Here is a 21,162-nt window from a genome sequence, read left to right on the forward strand (position 1 = left end):
ATGCTCGACGCCATCAGTGGATGAAAGCAGGAAAAGAAACAAAGAAAAGCATCAGTCACCATCAGCATCATCCTACTCTCACACTTTTACATCGGTTGATGATTCTTACCTTTTCAATTTCACCAAAACAAACAGCGATGGAACCAAATCCAGAACACCAAAATCACACACGATTTCTGGAGCAAACCGACACATCCTCCCCCTCCAATTGTTTGCCACAGACTGACGTGTGTGTGAGCAGCAATGTTCTTGAAGCGGTGAGCAACGGTAAAGCACATACAAGAAGAAGCGAGACGGCTATACGAGTAGCGAATTACGCCGCCGCACACACAGCGCGTGTCATAATTTTATGCGCGAACATCTTGAAATTTAAGTTATTCATGACAAATTGTATCGACATTTTCATACTCTGACGAACTTTTACGAAAGATATGTAAAAACTTGATGTAGTGCATTTAAATTTAGAGCAATATCATTAGCAGAACATAACATTTTGATATTTGTTTGTAAATTCAGTTCCTAAGAGCTACTACTTTTTTGAACAATAAGTGTAGAAACACAAATTTTGTCTGAGTCCAGAACAGCAACAGGGAAGATGTCGTACCCTGAGTGTGGAGATGTGTGTGTGTATGTGGTGAACGTTGCCGCGTCAAGCGTGCTGTAGGATACAATGCGTGTAGGAGGGGGTAAAATCGTTTGGCTCATTGAAAATACAGGCAAAGTTGGCGCGAAGAAAACGCAACACTGCGGATTGTATGGAAAATGTTGCGCGTTCAATCCGATTGCCATGCGATTGTCCTGGGGGAAGTCCTGAAAAGGCCGGCATGATCGCGTAGGCCATTACGCCAATAATGATAATAATAATAATAAGAAGAACTTAGCATAGCAGTCCACACCCGGGGAAGGTTTTTGTTTTGACTTTGGTGCTGCCGGGTCTACCGCTGTGGCGCGACAAATGCACGGAATGCACTCGACCAAAACATGAACCTACCGATCCGAACCCATTCCAAGGCAGTGCCGGTCGCACGGCGTCATGATACTGACTCAAAACCAACAAGCCACCAGATTCTGGACGGACAGGTGCAGTATCATACGCGCACCGTAATAAACCAAACCAGAATTCTCTTTTGTATGGATTCAATTCAAAATGTTGTTTCCACTGCGGCCGCTAGCTGAATTGGAAAGAAATGTGCTACATATCACACGCACGTTTGCTTCGATCGTTTGTCTTTTCCCAACCAGCATTATCGCGCGATTTTTATGTGTATCTATCATTTTTCTCATTCTAACATTCACAAAATTTTTCATTCTGCCTCGCTCTTCTGGGTGTTGGTCTGTATTTGCTTGCGACTTGGCTGTGTCGCATCAACGATTCGCATGTTTCATTTAGCTCATCCCTTTCCATCGTTGGAGAGAAACTCTTGCGTCTCGCTTTTCTGGGACTTGTCCAAATTCGCTTGCTACACCAATCGTTCACGCAAGCGTTCTCCTCTCGCCCGCTCTTTGTATCATTGTACAGGTACTCCCCGATATACGTATCGGCAATAGCGTATCTCGAATATTCAATAGCGAAAGTCGAATTTCGAGGTTTTCAGTCAAATTATAACTAATATCCGTAGAACTTTGCATGAAGTGGTAGGTTTTAGTCACTAAACCTACCACTACCGAATGGTTAAAAACCATTTCAAATGGTATAAAATTGAAAAATTCAGTTGAAATTAGATCAAATAACTAATACGCTTACGTAAATTTGACGGTTCTTTGAACAAGTAGTACTAATTTTAGAAATCGAATGTCAAATGCAAAATAAATTCCCTTTTGGTTGAATATTAAAAACCATTTCAAATGGTATAAAATTGAAAAATTCAGTTGAAATTAGATCAAATAACTAAATCAACTAACTAACCAAATAGTTATTTGATCTAATTTCAACTGAATTTTTCAATTTTATACCATTTGAAATGGTTTTTAATATTCAACCATAAGGGAATTTATTTTGCATTTGACATTCGATTTCTAAAATTAGTACTACTTGTTCAAAGAACCGTCAAATTTAGAAAAAAAGCGTATAGCGAAATCGTGTATATCGAGTATGGCGTATATCGGGGAATACCTGTATAGCCACACGAGGAAGGCGCTGCTTCGCGTTCACATGAAAATGTGGTAGTGTGAAATCAAGTTTGCAAGCGGTAGGACGCGTCGGTGTGTGTCCGTTTTTTCTCTCGTGAAACCAGTACGGAAAAACTGTTTGGTAAGTACAGTTTTTAATAAAGGGTTATTTCAATCTTTATCAAACTGAATTGTATTGATAATTGTGATATAAAATCAATTTCGTTTTTTTAAAGAAATCGTAACACACGCACGAACGGAAGTGAGCACGGACCACAACAGAAGCAATATTCAATTGGTTGGTAAGTATTGTGCTTGAGGTTAAATTGAACAGCTGTTGGCAAAATAGTTAATATTTCCTTCTATCCCTAGGAGTGCCGAAAACAGAACAGGAGAGGAAAGAAGGCAGGAACGATTCGATCCTCCAACGTGCTAGCGCCTGGTAGAGGAGAAGCGGCAGGAAGGTAGAGACGAACATCCACCTCGCTAGTGCAGCACGTGGGAGCAGCAAGAGGGAAGCAAGCAGGACGCGTACACACCATTCGACGAAGGCAAAGCTGGAGGAAAGGAAGAACGAGGAGAGAAGGCAGGCAAGACGGGTACGTGTGTATCCCGCACCGGTTTTAGGCAGTGTGAATTGTGTGAGTATGTAAATATGTATGTGCGAGTAAGAAGGTAAAATAAAGAGCGTAAGCATGTGCAGAATGGACAAAAGAGAGTAAGAGTCTTTGTAGGGAGAATGGAGAGAATGAAAGAAATTGAACAATAATGTAGCATTCAGAAACTATATGTATGATACACGCTGTCGCACCGTTGCAGAGACGTGCTCTTTAGTGCTGCTAATGAGCACGATTTGAGAACGTTTTGAGCCCGTTTTTTCTCATACAAAATTTTAAAATGTCGCGCGATAATGTCGGTTGGGTTTAATACCCTCAACAGCAGAACCGGTCGCAAAGATGGTGGTGCCAATTAAATGGTTGTATTGTCTCCTAGGTAGCGGTAATCGATCGGGTGGCGTACAGTGCGTTTTCTGAGAATGCATGGAGTGTGTAGACGCAGCCGGTGACAATGCACGCATCAGAATCAAACAGTTTTGGGGTTCCCGCACGCGCACACACACACACGCGCACGCACGCACGCATGCACGCACGTATGCGAGAACGCACCCCCGAACGCGCGTACACGCACGATCGATTTCCGCTACCTTATCGGTAGAATTGCTGGCTTAACTTGTAGCGCATCCTCATCCAAAGCACCGAGAGGGGAGGGGGATCGCGGCATGATAGAGTGGACGGTCACTTTCCCCGCATTGTGTGTGTGTCGCGACCCGAAAACTCGAGACAGATTTTGGCACATTAAAAAAATATATTGCCACTATACATCGTGCTACACGATGCTTAGAAGGTCGTTGAAGCATCAAACATGTTCAAATAAAAAAAAAATAGATTAGTGTTAGGCGTTCTCATACGCTTGTTTGAAATTGGCTTCTTCACCCTCGATTGGCACGGGCATTAAATGGCCTCATCAGCAGCGGCACGAAATAAAATAAACCATTCATACACCGATAATACTTTAAATCCCAAAATGAACCAGCTTCTGCCGCATCGTCAAGGTCACACACAATAAATAACTGCTATACCCACCAAATACAATACACAATCGCAATGTACATATACACCAACGTATACACACAATCAGCTGACGGTGAAAGGCACGGGCTGAAGCGCAAGTATAAGGCAAGGCAGGGAGGGGAGAGGGAGTAAGAGGAAGAGGAGGAGGAAGGAATGGGCGCCAATATTTTTGAATTTTTTGGCCGTTGTTTTTCTCCGCCGTCTGAAATAGTTCATCCATTTCTTCAACAGATGGCGCTCGTTCCGCACCTAAAAAGTGCAAGAAATACGTTGGCTATCGTAGTTTTGGCTGAAGTCTAGCGTATTTTTTTGGGTATTTTTTGACGCAAAACGACGCAAAAAACTACGCAGAAAACTGCTCGAATTTGCGCAGCGGGTTGTGAGCACCAAAGCAAGCCTTTGCTAGAATCTTTTCTAAGTCTCTCTGTAGCTTGCATGCACGATCTAAATCATTTTCACCAGCGATTATATCATCTATGTATGTATTTTGTTACAGCACCCTTGCTGCTTCTGGGAACTCATCTTTATGGTTTAATGCTGTCTGCAACAATGACATAGTTGCTTGAAAGGGGGATGGTGTCAAGCCATACGTTACTGTTTCCTATGATTAAAAGTCAATTGGATCTTCAGCGCAATATCGCCAAAGAATTCTCTGAAATCGAATATCTGGTGTAAGCACTCGAATTTGCCGATACATTTTGGGTATATCAGCAGTTATGGCCCCGCTGCGCAAATTCGAGCAGTTTCCTGCGCAGGAAATGTACCAAAATCTGCGCTGGCCTGCGCAGATTTTGGCCCGTTCCCCGCGCGGGACTTCAGCGATTCATGCGCAGGCCTGCGCAGGGTTAGTGCCATCTGTTGGCGAAATGGACGAACTATTTATTTATTTATTTATTTATTTATTTATTTCATACACAACCGACGGACCATTTTGTCTAATCGGCAACGTTATAATTAAATTAAGATATGTGTAACAATGATCATTTATAACATATACATAGACCTCTAGTTATAGGCTAACATTAAATGTGACGTAGACGCAATTTCTCCTTGAACGTAGATGTAGACATACTAAAATCGAACAAATCTAACACTTCATTGAACTCGAGGGACATACGTATAATGGGGTGTCCCTGGCTATGGTTGTTGCGGGTACGTGGTACACGGAGATGGAAATTGGATCTAAGAATCCGACAGGGAGCGAACAAATTGATGCTGGCTAGTAATGCCGGGGAATCGATCTCTCCGTTAAGGAGCCGAAATATGAAAAGGCATTGGGCGTTTTTACGTCGAGAGCAGAGTGGTTCAAGTCCGAGAAGCAGACACCGCTGATGGTAGGTGGGCCGAGCGTGGTGAGATTGCCATGGAAGGAGTCGAACCGCGTACCTGGTGAGTCTCCGTTGAATGGCTTCGAGGCGATTGATGTCACCAACGCCAAGCGGGCACCAGATCAGACAACAGTACTCCAGGCACGACCTTACGATGGCACAGAAGATCGACTTGACGCACATGGGATCGGTAAACTCGCTACAGGTCCGCGTAATTAAACCAAGTAGCTGATTTCCCTTCGCAACAACGCTATCAATGTGAGGGCGAAATGACATCTTCTGATCGAGTAGCACCCCCAGATCACGGATACATGTCGTGCGAGCCAAAGCCGTGTTGAGCATAGTGTATGTAAACGTGATGGGGTGACGAGCTCTGCTGAATGATATACACTGGCATTTATCAGCACACACTTGGCTGCACCAGCTATCCAGATTCTCAAGGATCGTTTGAAGGCGTACACAGTCACTGTCGTTTCTAACTGGAGCGAATATTTTTACATCGTCGGCGTACATTAGGTGTTGGCCTGGCGGTAAAACGAAAGATAGATCATTTATATAGGAATGATCATTTATATAGATCATTTATGAGGAAGAGTAGCGGTCCCAAATTACTCCCTTGAGGCACACCGGAGGAGCTGGTGAAGGAGTGAGAACGATGACATCCTATGCTTATGTAGTACGAACGACCAGTTAAATATGAACGCAGCCAGGTGATGTGCCAGTCGAGGAAACCGAGTTTTTTTAGTTTCGAAAGTAGAATTCTTCTTCTTTTTTGGCTCAACAACCGATGTCGGTCAAGGCCTGCTTGTACCCACTTATGGGCTTGGCTTTCAGTGACTAATTGATTCCCCCCCATAGCAGGATAGTCAGTCCTACGTATGGCGGCACGGTCTATTTGGGGATTGAACCCATGACGGGCATGTTGTTAAGTCGCACGAGTTGACGACTGTACTAAGAGACCGGCTCGAAAGTAGAATATCATGAGAAATACAATCGAACACAGCCCTGAAGTCGATATATACTGCATCAACTTGAGTACCACGATCCATGTTGTCGAAGCAGTAGCCAACAAATTCAGCAAGATTTGTGGTGGAAGATCTCCTTGGGAGAAATCCATGCTGACTAGGGCTCATATAGTTTTGAACTGCTGTGAGTAGCGGATTGTATAGAATGAGCTCAAACACCTTTGCACAAGCTCATAGGGATACAATGCCACGATAATTACTAGCATGAAGTTGACTGCCTTTTTTATGGATAGGAACCATTCGCGCGTGTTTCCAGGACGCAGGATACGTGCCACGCATAAGGGAATCATTAAATATTTTGGCAAGAATGGGTGCGAGTGATTGACGGCAGTGCTTCAAAATGTATGCGGGAATATTGTCAGGTCCAGATGATGTAGATGGTTTTATATCGTTGAGTGTGCGCGCAATTAATGCTTCGTCAATTGTGGGTATAATAAAATCGATAGCATCCGATGGAGTATTGCGAGTGGCCTCAGCTAGTGTGTTAGGATTGTGAACAGGAGGGGTAAATGCATCAGCGAAACGATTGGCGAAAGTGTTGCAAATATCGGATGTATCGATACTAGTTTGGCCATTGTAGCCCAATGACGCAGGGGTACTTCTTATATTGCGCCGTTTGTTCCAGAAGCACCAGAACCGTGTCGGCTTAGAAAACAGCTGCCTTTCAGTACGGCGAATGAAGGAGCGGTAGAGCACACGATTATGTCGACGATAATTGTTCAGTGCATCGAAAAAAATTCTCCTATGCAGTGATGATCTCGTTCTACTGTAATCCGCGTAGGCTTTTGATTTTATTTTTTTCAACCGTCTTAAAGATGCATTAGACCAATCGGGACCAGATTTTCGTCGAGCAACAGGAACGCAGGAGTTAATCGCTGAGCGCATAAAAACGCTAAAGAAATCGGTGGTTTCGTCGATAGTGGCAAAATTGGAGCAGTCAAAATTGCGGTCAAACGACACAATAAGAGAATTCATACGTTCCACATTCGTTTTGAAGAAATTTCTATTGACTGTACTGCTAGTGTGACTGTTGGTGGTGTGGGATAGTTGTACGGGATAATAAATCATCATATCCAATGAAGGATGATGAAAATCCTCACTAAGAAGTGGAATACTACAGTGTGTTACGTATGGGAGGGAGTTCTCTAGAGCCGAAGTGCCGTTCACAGAGTGCAGAGGTGTGATTGAGTCGCACAAAATATTGGTTGCGGCAAGGTTTGCGAAGACCAGATCCAATTGACGCCCAGATTGATTTGCAATTACACTCAACTGAAATAATCCGGTACTATGCAACCCATCCACGAAATCGGTATTAGCCACGGAACTGCATAAAAGTGCATAATGCATGACAGAATAACATGGAGAGCAATCGGTGGCTTCAGATGTATTAGTCAGCTCCCATCTGATATCAGGTTTATTGAAATCTCCGAAGACGTATAATAAATCGCTCTCTTTAATGCGGCTTGAAATTTCACGTACACTATCATGTAAAGCGTTCATCACTGCGGGGTCATTCGCATGACTAGGCGGAATGTAAACAACGCCGATGTAAACAGAGACACCTGGCAGCAATGTTTTGATCCAAAGTTGTTCCAGTATGGTATTAGGCGATGCGATTTCACATGTCGGTATTGAAGAGGAACATGCAATTAAAACCCCCCCACCGCGTGAGAGGGCACTGTTGGAAAGATTCCTATCGCACCTGTAGATATGATAATGATCGTCAGTGAGGAGCGAAGAAGGTATGGACTGAGTAAGCCAAGTCTCGGTGAGAATGATAAAATCATATTCTGATTCTGATAGCGTCAGGCGAAGATTTGTAGTTTTCGTTCGTAGACCACGTACATTTTCGTAGTAGATAGAGAGACTGGGATGAGCTGAACGAGGTGCATCGCCGGATGCAGTGCAAGATTGCTATTCATCCGACGGGCCAGCGTCAGCAGATTCATCAGTCCGTTTAGCGTTTCGCTTCGGTCGTTTTTTAGGAGCGGCTAAGCATTCGGGAGGTGACCTGGTAGGTGTGGTGGTAACAAGCATTCGCTCATTAAGGTCAAGATGTGGTTCGTTTGTAAACAAAGCTGTGTCTGTAGTGGTCATGGCAGGTGAGGAAATCGTAACGGGCTGTGCGAGCGTATCTGTTGTAGTAGTTGGCATCGCGGCACTCCCTCCAGAATGTGAGAGAGGATTATGATAAGTGTCGGTAGCGAGAGTAACGTTTTGATCGAGCTTCGAATTTGTTTCAGTTGTTGCACAGGTTAGTGTTATAATTATTGGTCCGATAGTCACGGAACTCTCGGTAGGTAAGAGCAGAGGGCCATGTCTTAGGTGAGAGAGCCTTGTTGCGTAGAGTGGCTGGTATGCCCACCTTAAATGAGATAAATGAGAGTGTACTAGTGTCGGCACCAAGCTTCGTCAGACGGTGTACAAACACATCCCGCTTATCGAGTGCTAGACGTACTTGCACCATGAGAGAAATCTGCTCAGTGGTAACCGATGGGGAGAAACGCGTAAAGAATAGCCACATTCGCGTATCAGTGTGTGGGATGGTGTCTAGTGTGTCAGAATCGAGCGGCGATCCCGATTCTCTGAGTAGTGGTGTTTGCGGGTTGTATGGTGGCATATTGGTGAAGGATGACGGTTCGTACGCACTCACACTAAGAGAAGCGGCTAATGATGGATACTGTTGTAGTGTGGGTGTAATAGTACCAGGGATATTTTTGACCACTGAATTAAACAATTTAGGCGCTGAATTGTGATGAATGGGCCGTTGAGACGGTAAATCGGTGGCGGCATGCGTCGATCGCAAGCAGGAACGGATCTCCGCCTTTAAAACTTCCAGAAGCTCTAACTTAATGGCTGTGGTATGTTGTGACAGCTCGCTACGGAGGCCCGCTTTAAGGTCGGCTATGCTGGACAGTAGGTCGACAGAAGTGTGAGTGTACGGGGTGGATGACCTCAACACGGCCGTACGCGGATCCTTGTGAAACTTTACACAGGCTTTACAGGCCCAAAAAAGTTGTGCACAGGACTCTATAGTAGCGGACAGTTCCTCAGAAAGTCCGCTGCATGAGAAGTGAAACTCAGAGTTGCACCAACCCTGGCATTTCATTTCATTTCATTTCATTTCATTTCATTTCATTTATTAATACAATATCCGCCATCAAGGCTAAATAAGGCAGACTTAAAACTAAATAAACCCTAACAAATAAACAAAATAATTCATGAAAAACTAAGCCTAACTAAACTAGTCTAGACCTAGCAAAAAAATTAAAGAAAAAAAAACAAGGTAGAGCGTAGAGACTATCAAAACTTAATGAAACTTAGAAGAATAATTAAAGAGAATTAGAAGAAAAAATACGGTTACGGAAAGAGTTGAGAGAGGAGTCGAAATCAAAGAGATAGTAAAAGTGGTTAAACAACCTGAAACAGGATAGAATAGGATCATTGAAAGTATAGAGAGTATGACGTGTTTCAATTGACAGAGGATCACGAGGACGAAGGGAACGAGAGGGAACATACAACGAGATGGACGAGAGTAAATCAGGAGCATCAGTATCAGAAAGTAATAAGCCACCAATAAAACATGCCTGAGACACTTGGCGGCGGAAGCTTAAAGAGTGAAGATTGAGTAACTGCAATCGCGTTTCATAGGGAGGTAGTGAGGCAGCACCGAACAAACGACGAAAAGCAACCCTGGTAAAAAGGCGCTGAATGCTTTCAATTCTCGAACAGCCATCAATAGTAGGAGGATTCCAGATGATACTAGCATATTCAAGAAGAGGCCTTACCAGAGCACAATAAAGGTTTCTTAAGAAGCTTTGATCTCTAAAAATAGAGGTAAAACGTAAAATAAACCCAAGAGTTCGATTAGCTTTTAGTAGAACCTCATCAAGCTGCAGTTTAAAGTTAAGACGACTGTCGAGTATAATACCAAGGTCACGGATGGACAAAACACGAGAGAGAGACGAGTTAGAGAGAGTATAGTTAAATGAAATAGGAGAAAGAGAGTGAGAGAAAGAAATAACAGAACATTTATCAGGGCACAAGCGAAGTAAGTTGGATGAACACCAATGAACAAATGCATTAGGGCAGGTATGTCAAACTGGCGGCCCGCGGGCCGCATGCGGCCCTCGTCAATGCTGAACGCGGCCCGCAAGTATATTTTGAGAATTGCTAAAATCACTCCAAACCAAAAAACTGTTATTACTATTTGTCGAAGTGTATTTAATTTTCCAGAGAAGAACTATCATTTAGATGGTATATTTATATTTATGAATGTAACATCTCATAAACTTATTCTACACAATCGTACAGAACAATAGAGACCCTTAAGAAACATTGAATTGAATGCAAACTCAGTCGGTATTATGTTTCGATTAAATTCTGAATATTAGCATAGTATTGTGCACACTCGATTGCACATTCTATATGGAAAACTAGATTTGCGACTACCTTCTACCAACGAAAAAGTAATGAAATTAACTTGAAATAACTTGACACACACTTGGAAACTTCGCAACAACTAATGATGGATTGTCAGAATCGCATCCACGGCTCAAAACCATTTTCGATCTTAGCTATAACAACTTCGAATCCGGCCAAATCAAACCAACAGTTCCGTTCGGTGCCGTCCGAAGCCTATAGAGCCGTTTAAAGTCATTCGGAACCGTTGGAATCATCGGTTGTCGCACGGAGCGGCTAATCTACAGTGAGAAATGGATCCGGTCGGTCCCACCGCATTTGACCATCTCAATGCCCCCGAGTGCCAAGTAAAGGATTCATTTGGCTCCGAATTTCTCCGATTTGCACGGCTCCAACCTTATAATGTTACATCATTGATGTTCGATTGGAGCCACTTCTGTTTTTTTGTCATAATCATGCCACCATCAATTTTAATAAAAATGATTGTAGCCAAGTTGGAATATTGTGTACCCCACATTTTGCAAGACGAATTAATGTACTTTTGAACCTCCCCAAAAATCTAAACCAAAATGATATGATAACGCTTAAGCCTAAAGTATTTAGATTAAGAATTAAAATAATCGAAATGCCGAAGTCGTGCGATACATAGCTTATTAATAGATTAGCTCACACAGTCCATACCTCAATTCGCGAATCATCTCCCTTCAAGTGCAAAACAAGATTTGCCAATCTTTATGGGATCACACACCATGAATCTTCGTCAGATAAAATTATCGTAATTTAACAAAATTATTCGTAAAATATGGGTTCTTGTAATAAATGCCTCCATACCACCATATACCACCATATACCCCTTCGAACTTGGAAATTAGCGAAAAATAATGTTTAAACACGTTTTTTTACAATTTTTCTCTTGATCTATCAAAAAATTGCATGCAAATATTTTTGTTATTCATCCAGCGGTGGATAGCTCGGATGGCTTGAAAAAGATTCGCAACAGGCTGGTAGACTTCCCCTACCTCAGTGAAAAAGTGTGGTTGAGTGATATTTTCTAACAGAAGTACCGTGTTAGAATGCGACTAATGAGAAATTTCCTATTTTAATAATAAGGATGAAAACAACGCATGTGACTTTAAAAGTATATTAAACATTTTTTTTAAATAAAAAAGTGCACAATAAAAAAAAACATAGCAAATTTGTAAATAAAAAACTATTCCGGATTTGAAGCGATGATTACAAAAAGTCAATTTGTTTAACAATAATGATTTTAAACAGTATTTTATATGAATATTGAGATATATATTTTTTATTCTTAACTTTGCGGCCCACGAATCACTGAAAATCTGTACTTGCGGCCCTCTTATGAATTGAGTTTGACACAGCTGCATTAAGGTAATGCTGAAGACTCATACAATCAGAAGAAGAGGACACAGGTAAAAAGATTTTGATATCATCCGCATAAAGGAGATGACCATCAGGAGGTAAAACATTACAGACATCATTGATGAACAAAGAAAACAGAAGTGGACTTAGCACACAACCCTGAGGGACACCTGACGTACAAAAAAACTCCTCAGATAAGTACGACCCGGTTTCACAATGCGATCAGCAGCTACGATGTCGTTAGCGCAGGCGGAGCAAATACCAGCCATTGCTTTGTGGATGAGCGATTGATTGTGATGTTGAAGCGACGTAATGATTGTGGGCCGGAAAACGTTTCCAGGTGATTGACGGTGAATAATCCAGTTGTTAAACAAAACCAGGCAATGAAGTCACCTACACCAGCAACAGGTTCAGCAATGATTCAGGTTTTCTCGGAATAATATTGAAAATAGTCGGAGCACAAAGAATCTTCGACCAGTCACAGTGACGTTTGGAATGAGAGTATTTACGGCGGCGGAGCAAAAAAAAACGGTCAAAAAATTTAAAAATATTGGCGCCCATTTTTTCGTCCGCTTCTTCTCCCTCCCTCATCCTGCCCTGCCTTACTTGCGCTTCAGCCCGTACCTTCCGCCGCCAGCTGATTGGCTGTTGCGGTGTATGCGTTGATACTCATATGTGCATTGCGGTTGTGTATTGTTGTTATTGGTGGGTGTTAGCATTTATTAATTTGTGTGTGACCTTGAGACGATGCGGGAGAAGCTGGATTGGGATTTGAAGTGTTATCGGTGTATTGATGGTTTATTTTATTTCGTGCCGCTGCTGATGAGACCATTCGATACCCCTGCCAGTTGAGGGTGAAGAAGCCTATTTAAAACAAGCGTAGGAGAACGTCTAACACTAATCTAATATTTTTTTTAATTTGAACATGTTTGATGCTTCAATGACCTTCTAAGCATCATGTAGCACAGTGTATAGTGGCAATAAAATATTTTTTTTAATGTGCCGAAATCTGTCTCGCGTTTTCGGGTCTCGTCACACACACGCACACACACAGCGCGGGGAAAGTGACCGTTCACTCTATCATGTCGCGATTCCTCACCCCGCCCGGCGCTAGGGATGAGGATGCGCTTTATGATAGCTGATGATTGCGAAAGGGGAGGGGGGATTTGGTGGAGGGTGCGTGCTTACGTGCGCGCGTTCGTAGGTGCCTTATCGCGCACGCGCGTGTCTGTGTGTGTGTGAGTTTGCGCGCGCGTGTTTGTGTGTGCGTGTGTTTGGAAACCCCAAAACTATTTGATTCTGATGCGTACATTTTCATTCGCTGCGGCTACAAAGTCCATGCATTTTCGATCTCGCTACCTGAGAGACAACACAACCATTGGCATTGGCATCTTTGCGATCGGCTATGCTGTTGGGGGTATTAAAAAGACACACGATCTAAGCAAACGTGCGTGTGATGTGTTGCACATTTATTTCTAATTCAGCTAGCGGACGCAAGTGGAAACAACATTTTGAATTGAATCCATACAAAAGAGAATTGTTTATTACGGTGCGCGTATGGTGCTGCACCTGTCCGTCCAGAATCAGATGGCTTGTTGGTTTGGAGTAGTTATCATGACGCCGATTGACCAGCAATACCTTGGAATGGGTTCGGATCAGTAGGTTCATGTTTTGATCGAGTGCATTCCGTCGCGTCACAGCGGAAGACCAGGCAGCACCAAAGTCAAAACAAAAACCTTCCCCAAGTGTGGACTGTTATGATAAGTTCTTCTTATTATTATTATCATCATTATTGGCGTAATGGCCTACGCGATCATGCCGGCCTTTTCAGGACTTGAGTACCACGTAGCCGGATAGTCAGCCCTTGCTACGGCGGACGGTTCATACGCGGTTAGAACCCACGACGGGAATGCAGATGTGCGGAATGATGACGGTGCCGCGGGACCGCTCCTATCCAGCGTGCAACTTGCATACTGCCACACTGTCTCCTGCTCGATGCATACGCTGCAGGCAGGGGGAAGGATGCACCTCCACGATAAAAAAAAACACGGCCATGAACCAGCGGCGGACCTAACGGTAGGCGGACTAGGCGGTCACCGAAGATCTCTAGTCTGTTGTATGCCGTATGTCTACAATTGGACAGATTTTTAGCGACAAGGGCCCCCGGAAAGATGGTCGTTACGTCTCCGTGGCTGGAGAACCATTTGAACCTCCCCTCCCCCCATGGCGACTACAATTTTAGGGCCTGTGACCGATGATCGTAGGGGTCCCATGGCCACCCCCCTTCCCGCCGGCAATTTAAGTATACTGTTCAATCTCCCAACAGCTGTGTGCCACTACCCCCTCCTCCCTGTCATCAGTTACCATTGACAGGGGCCTCAATTCGTCTTTCCGCCTTTCATGAACACCTTCCTTTCTTTGACCGATGGATCATATCATTTCGGAAAAAACACATTTGGCGACAGTTTTGCACACACACGTACGCTCATACACTTGCGCAGACGGCTCAGCATATCTGTGTAATCTACAACATACGAAAGCAAAAGCTTAGTGTAACAAAGTTATGTTTAATGCTTAACACGTTCAGATCGATGGCAGACCAGGGACTGCCAGTGGACTTTCCAGCCTGCGTTCTAGGTGCTGGTGGAAAGGAAAGTTGATGAAAATCAGCGGCAGGATGAACATGTTAATGCGAATTAGGATTCAGCGCGTTTCATAGCAAACCAGCGTTAGCTAGCGATTCCTTAGTCATTTTTACATTGCAGCAATTGAACTTATTGCGCTTCTTTTGTTTGATTTGTGAAAATGTAACTTCATCGCCGCAATGTTTGTTAACGGCATTTTTAGGCGCCACAACAGCTCGCGAGCATTGACCACACGCGAGAAAGAGATGGCGCTATGGAGGGAAAAAGCACGGACGACGGCTGACAGCGATTGGCCGTCTGACGCACCAACACATCCAAACCTTCGAAAGCGCGCTCAGGCGAGGGGAATGAGGCGGAGCCAGGAACGGGCAGCTCGACGAGCTGCTTGACAAATTTGCCGTTGGAGAGAAAAGGAAGGCATGATAAAATTCTCAGAACGCCATAACGTCTTCCGTCGCTTTGCACAGCGGGTGTTCTCAATACTCAATACTCAATACGTTCTTCATTTAAAATCAGTTAGAACTGCTAGTGTAATCCGCTAACTATTTGACCTTTTTTTCTTTTCTAACAGGAATTCATTAAGATATATAAACAATTCTAATCTCAATGCGTTCATCTAAAATCAGTTAGTAGTAATTGCGCTAACTATTTCACCTTTTTTCTCTTTTCTGACAGGGATTCATTAAGATATATAAACAATTTTTCCCTCAAGGCGATCCAAGCAAATTTGCATCTCTCGTCTTCAGAGTATTCGATGAAAATAACGTAAGTATTTATAATATCCTTATCTTAAAAGCTTGACCAAATGATTTCATTTTTACCCAAATTTCATCGAGGATTTCGAGGATCGAAGCGCAAAATTTGGTCACTTTAATATTCTTCTGACTCCGTTCGTTGTGAATTTAAAAAAATATCTGTCCATCTGACATTTTTTTAAATCAAAAGATTTTTTGCGAATCATTGACAACAAAGATATGCTCTATGAAAGAGAATTGAGATCTGGCACATATAGCTGAACCCACAAGAGCAGCACAGGACAGTCGATACTTCCGTTTAGACACCCGGTGATTTTTTTGTCTTTATTGTTATAGAGACTGTTTGATAATATTTCTATTTAGTTCACTTTTATTTTATTTTTATAATTCACAATTGATCTTTGCCTGAACCGAGTGCTTCGCTTTTCATCTTACGTCTAACGCACACATGCATTGTCCTCGCTATCGGTCGAACGCGTACACCTGTCCTATCGATATCGCTGTCGTAGCATCCAGCGAGGATGATCGATGTGCGTTTATAGCAGTCGGTGCACTTCTCACCGATTACATCAAACATACTCCCCGCATTGAAATAGGTATTTCAATCATCAATGGGAAGAACGCATAATTCTGATACCGCGCGCTTATATTCTCCCTTTGCTGTTTTAACTGTAACTACTCTGATAATACCATCTGCTCCAGAATGTAACTGTATTATTCTACCTAATGATCACTGAAATGTAGGACAATTGGTTTCCTTTAGCAATACTAATGCTCCTTGTGTAATTGTTACTTCGTTTTCCCATTTTGACCTATTCTGAAGATCAGGAAGATATTCGACAGTCCATCTCTTCCAAAATTGATGTACCATTGTTTGCACAAGTTGCCATCTGGATCTGGACAGTCTAGATAATTTTAAATCTAAATATGATGGTTCAGCTGCTGTTTGCATTACTCGCCCTATCAAAAAATGTGCGGGTGTTAAGGCTGTTAAATCGCAAGGATCGTTAGAACAAGGAGATAAAGGCCTTGAATTGAGTACTGCTTCTATCTGAATAAGAGTCGTATTCAGTTACTCATAGGATAATCGATGGCCCCCTACGACACGAGTAAGGTGATGTTTTACTTGTTTTACACCAGCTTCCCAAATCTCGCCGAAATGGGGACTCCTTGGAGGAATAAATGACCATTCGATTCCGCGGCTGGTACACTCGTAAACGATTCTCTTAGCATTTTCTTCCTCAGCAAACATCTTAGCCAGTTCTTCCAACTCGTTGTGCGCTCCAACGAAGTTTGTTGCGTTATCTGAAAAGATTCTAAGAGGAAGGCCTCTACGGCTTATAAAACGACGCAGACGACCGCCAAAAATGCATCGGTCGATAGGTCGGAAACTAGCTCGATGTGCTCGAGTAATCATGCACACAAACAAACACACATAAGTCTTTATAATCGATGGCTTTCTTCCAGTAGAACTAGATTTGATTAAAAGTGGTCCAGCAAAATCTACACCAGTTTGATGAAACACTGGGGGTGGTTGTACCCGGTAGGACGGTAAATCACCCATCAACTGCTCAATGGTAGTATGGTTTGCTCGGAAACAAGTAACACACTTCGCAATCACTTTCTTAATAGTAGATTTTACTCTTAGTGGCCAGAACCGTTGACGAACCACTGCTAAAAATCCTTTTTGTCCTTGGTGTAGGTTCGTTTCATGTAAATGTCGCACAAGAATCTTCACAAACCTATGGTTTGCTGGTAACAGCATCTGATGTCGACTATCATACAGAATAAATGCACTTTTCAACCGTCCTCCAACCCTCAATAACTTATCCACTGGATCAATAAATGGTCTCAAGCTCAATAGTTCATGTTTCGTATTACCATTTTCTAACGCTCGACAAACACTCGCAAATGATTTACGTTGAATACACCGCACTATTACCTTCAAACTATCCTCTAAATCTGCACTTGTTGGTAAATCTTTCTTTAAGTCACTTCCTTTAGACGCTCTGTGTTTGGCAAATCGCACTATATAAACCATCATTCGTAACGGTCTATTATAGTCATTGGTAAATTCAAAATTCAACTTTACATCTTTCGTACTTGCAGCAATCAACGTAACCTTGCCCTTAAACTCAGGAACCTCAAAATCATTTTCTGGATTCACACGCATTTTGACTACACTCTTTGTTCTTAAGAAGGAGGGCCCATACCACCACCCTTCATTAGGCAATAATCATTTGGGGGTTTCACCACTCGAAATTATATCTGCAGGATTATTTTCCGAAGTTATATAACGCCATGTAAGGTCCTTTGTAAACCCATGAATTTCTCTAACACGATTCGCAACGTAGGTTTGTAATTGTTCTGGAGGGTGACGCATCCACGCTTTTACAATTTGTGAGTCTGTCCACAAATACACTTTGTTAAATGACACATCAATTGCTTCTATCTCTTTTACAACCAATCTAGCTAGTAACTGTGCAGCAAGTAGCTCTGCATGTGGTGTTGTGATAGCCTTTCGTTTTTCTATTTTAGTTGGCTATAGGCGTGAGCAGCTACGTATTAGATTCATTGTTACACTATCATCGACATTGATGCATCGACTATAAACACAAGCTCCGTACGCATTATCAGAAGCGTCTGCAAACCCATGGAGCTCAATCACCTTAGTATTAATCGCAAGAATCCAGCGTGGCACTTTCAAATGGTTCAAATGAAACAGTTCATTACGAAGGCAAATCCACTTATTTATAATAACTTGCGGCACTATCTCATCCCACTCAATTCTAAGCTCACTTACTTCTCGAAGTATTAATTTTGCCAACGTTATAACAGGGCCTACCAGTTCCAGCACATGATATATTTTTGCGACTTCACTCTATATTGTACGTCTCGTATTCGCTTCTTGATGACTGCAAGTAACGTCAAATCAATACCAATCTTTATCAGGATTCCACACTACGCCAAGCGTTTTCGCTAAAATTCAGATTCAGATCTATCTCCTTCCCGCTGTGCAAAGCGACGGAAGACGTTATGGCGTTCTGAGAATTTTATCATGCCTTCCTTTTCTCTCCAACGGCAAATTTGTCAAGCAGCTCGTCGAGCTGCCCGTCCCTGGCTCCGCCTCATTCCCCTCGCCTGAGCGCGCTGTCGAAGGTTTGGATGTGTTGGTGCGTCAGACGGCCAATCGCTGTCAGCCGTCGTCCGTGCTTTTTCCCTCCATAGCGCCATCTCTTTCTCGCGTGTGGTCAATGCTCGCGAGCTGTTGTGGCGCCTAAAAATGCCGTTAACAAACATTGCGGCGATGAAGTTACATTTTCACAAATCAAACAAAAGAAGCGCAATAAGTTCAATTGCTGCAATGTAAAAATGACTAAGGAATCGCTAGCTAACGCTGGTTTGCTATGAAACGCGCTGAATCCTAATTCGCATTAACATGTTCATCCCGCCGCTGATTTTCATCAACTTTCCTTTCCACCAGCACCTAGAACGCAGGCTGGAAAGTTCACTGGCAGGCAGTGGGGCATGCCATCGATCTGAACGTGTTAAACATTAAACATAACTTTGTTACACTAAGCTTTTGCTTTCGTCTGTTGTAGATTACACCGATATGCTGAGCCGTCTGCGCAAGGGTATGAGCGTACGTGTGTGTGCAAAACTGTCGCCAAATGTGTTTTTTCCGAAATGATATGATCCATCGGTCAAAGAAAGGAAGGTGTTCATGAAAGGCGGAAAGACGAATTGTGGCCCCTGTCAATGGTAACTGATGACAGGGAGGAGGGGGTAGTGGCACACAGCTGTTGGGAGATTGAACAGTATACTTAAATTGCCGGCGGGAAGGGGGGTGGCCATGGGACCCCTACGATCATCGGTCACAGGCCCTAAAATTGTAGTCGCCATGGGGGGAGGGGAGGTGCAAATGGTTCTCCAGCCATGGAGCCCTAAAGACCATCTTTCGGGGGGCCCTTGTCGCTAAAAATCTGTCCAATTGTAGACATACGGCATACTACAGACTAGAGATCTTCGGCGACCGCCTAGTCCGCCTATCGTTAGCTCCGCCGCTGGTTCATGGCCGTGTTTTTTTTTATCGTGGAGGGGCATCCTTCCCCCTGCCTGCAGCGTATGCATCGAGCAGGAGACAGTGTGGCAGTATGCAAGTTGCACGCTGGGTAGGAGCGGTCCCGCGGCACCGTCATCATTTCGCACATCTGCATTCCCGTCGTGGGTTCTAACCGCGTATGAACCGTCCGCCGTAGCAAGGGCTGACTATCCGGCTACGTGGTACTCAAGTCCTGAAAAGGCCGGCATGATCGCGTAGGCCATTACGCCAATAATGATGATAATAATAATAATAAGAAGAACTTAGCATAGCAGTCCACACCCGGGGAAGGTTTTTGTTTTGACTTTGGTGCTGCCGGGTCTACCGCTGTGGCGCGACAAATGCACGGAATGCACTCGACCAAAACATGAACCTACCGATCCGAACCCATTCCAAGGCAGTGCCGGTCGCACGGCGTCATGATACCGACTCAAAACCAACAAGCTACCAGATTCTGGACGGACAGGTGCAGTATCATACGCGCACCGTAATAAACCAAACCAGAATTCTCTTTTGTATGGATTCAATTCAAAATGTTGTTTCCACTGCGGCCGCTAGCTGAATTGGAAAGAAATGTGCTACATATCACATGCACGTTTGCTTCGATCGTTTGTCTTTTTAATACCCCCAACAGCAGAACCGGTCGCAAAGATGGTGGTGCCAATTAAATGGTTGTATTGTCTCCTAGGTAGCGGTAATCGATCGGGTGGCGTACAGTGCGTTTTCTGAGAATGCATGGAGTGTGTAGACGCAGCCGGTGACAATGCACGCATCAGAATCAAACAGTTTTGGGGTTCCCGCACGCGCACACACACACACGCGCACGCACGCACGCATGCACGCACGTATGCGAGAACGCACCCCCGAACGCGCGTACACGCACGATCGATTTCCGCTACCTTATCGGTAGAATTGCTGGCTTAACTTGTAGCGCATCCTCATCCAAAGCACCGGGAGGGGAGGGGGATCGCGGCATGAAAGAGTGGACGGTCACTTTCCCCGCATTGTGTGTGTGTCGCGACCCGAAAACTCGAGACAGATTTTGGCACATTAAAAAAATATATTGCCACTATACATCGTGCTACACGATGCTTAGAAGGTCGTTGAAGCATCAAAAATGTTCAAATAAAAAAAAATAGATTAGTGTTAGGCGTTCTCATACGCTTGTTTGAAATTGGCTTCTTCACCCTCGATTGGCACGGGCATTAAATGGTCTCATCAGCAGCGGCACGAAATAAAATAAACCATTCATACACCGATAATACTTTAAATCCCAAAATGAACCAGCTTCTGCCGCATCGTCAAGGTCACACACAATAAATAAATGCTATACCCACCAAATACAATACACAATCGCAATGTACATATACACCAACGTATACACACAATCAGCTGACGGTGAAAGGCACCGGCTGAAGCGCAAGTATAAGGCAAGGCAGGGAGGGGAGAGGGAGTAAGAGGAAGAGGAGGAGGAAGGAATGGGCGCCAATATTTTTGAATTTTTCGGCCGTTGTTTTTCTCCGCCGTCTGAAATAGTTCATCCATTTCTTCAACAGATGGCGCTCGTTCCGCACCTAAAAAGTGCAAGAAATACGTTGGCTATCGTAGTTTTGGCTGAAGTCTAGCGTATTTTTTTTTTGCGTATTGCGTGGTTGACGGTAATAAAAAGTAGTATAAAAAGTAGACTATTGCGTCACAACGGGTAGTTATAGCCAGACAGTTTAAACGTGAAAATCTAAAAATTGTGTATTGTGATGAAAGT

General features: G+C 43.5%; 2 protein-coding genes across 4 annotated transcripts in view; one reads left to right on the top strand and one right to left on the bottom strand.

The window, feature by feature from the left end:
* LOC120948954 (frequenin-1) overlaps window positions 1-21,162 on the top strand; it is a 152,908-nt gene that overhangs the window by 78,690 nt on the left and 53,056 nt on the right. For all 3 annotated transcript variants that reach the window (XM_040365860.2, XM_040365841.2, XM_040365852.2), the window contains exon 4: window positions 15,219-15,308. In XM_040365860.2, coding sequence (XP_040221794.1) covers window positions 15,219-15,308 — 90 coding nt within the window. The remainder of the gene's footprint in view (window positions 1-15,218; window positions 15,309-21,162) is intronic.
* The window catches only part of LOC125906728 (uncharacterized), a 363,957-nt gene continuing 358,404 nt past the window's right edge, over window positions 15,610-21,162 (bottom strand). Inside the window, exon 2 of the mRNA XM_049606974.1 lies at window positions 15,610-19,773. Coding sequence (XP_049462931.1) covers window positions 16,371-17,471 — 1,101 coding nt within the window. The 5' untranslated portion in view covers window positions 17,472-19,773 and the 3' untranslated portion in view covers window positions 15,610-16,370. The remainder of the gene's footprint in view (window positions 19,774-21,162) is intronic.

The sequence above is a fragment of the Anopheles coluzzii genome, chromosome X (assembly GCF_943734685.1).
Source record: "Anopheles coluzzii chromosome X, AcolN3, whole genome shotgun sequence".
Lineage (NCBI taxonomy): Eukaryota > Metazoa > Arthropoda > Insecta > Diptera > Culicidae > Anopheles > Anopheles coluzzii.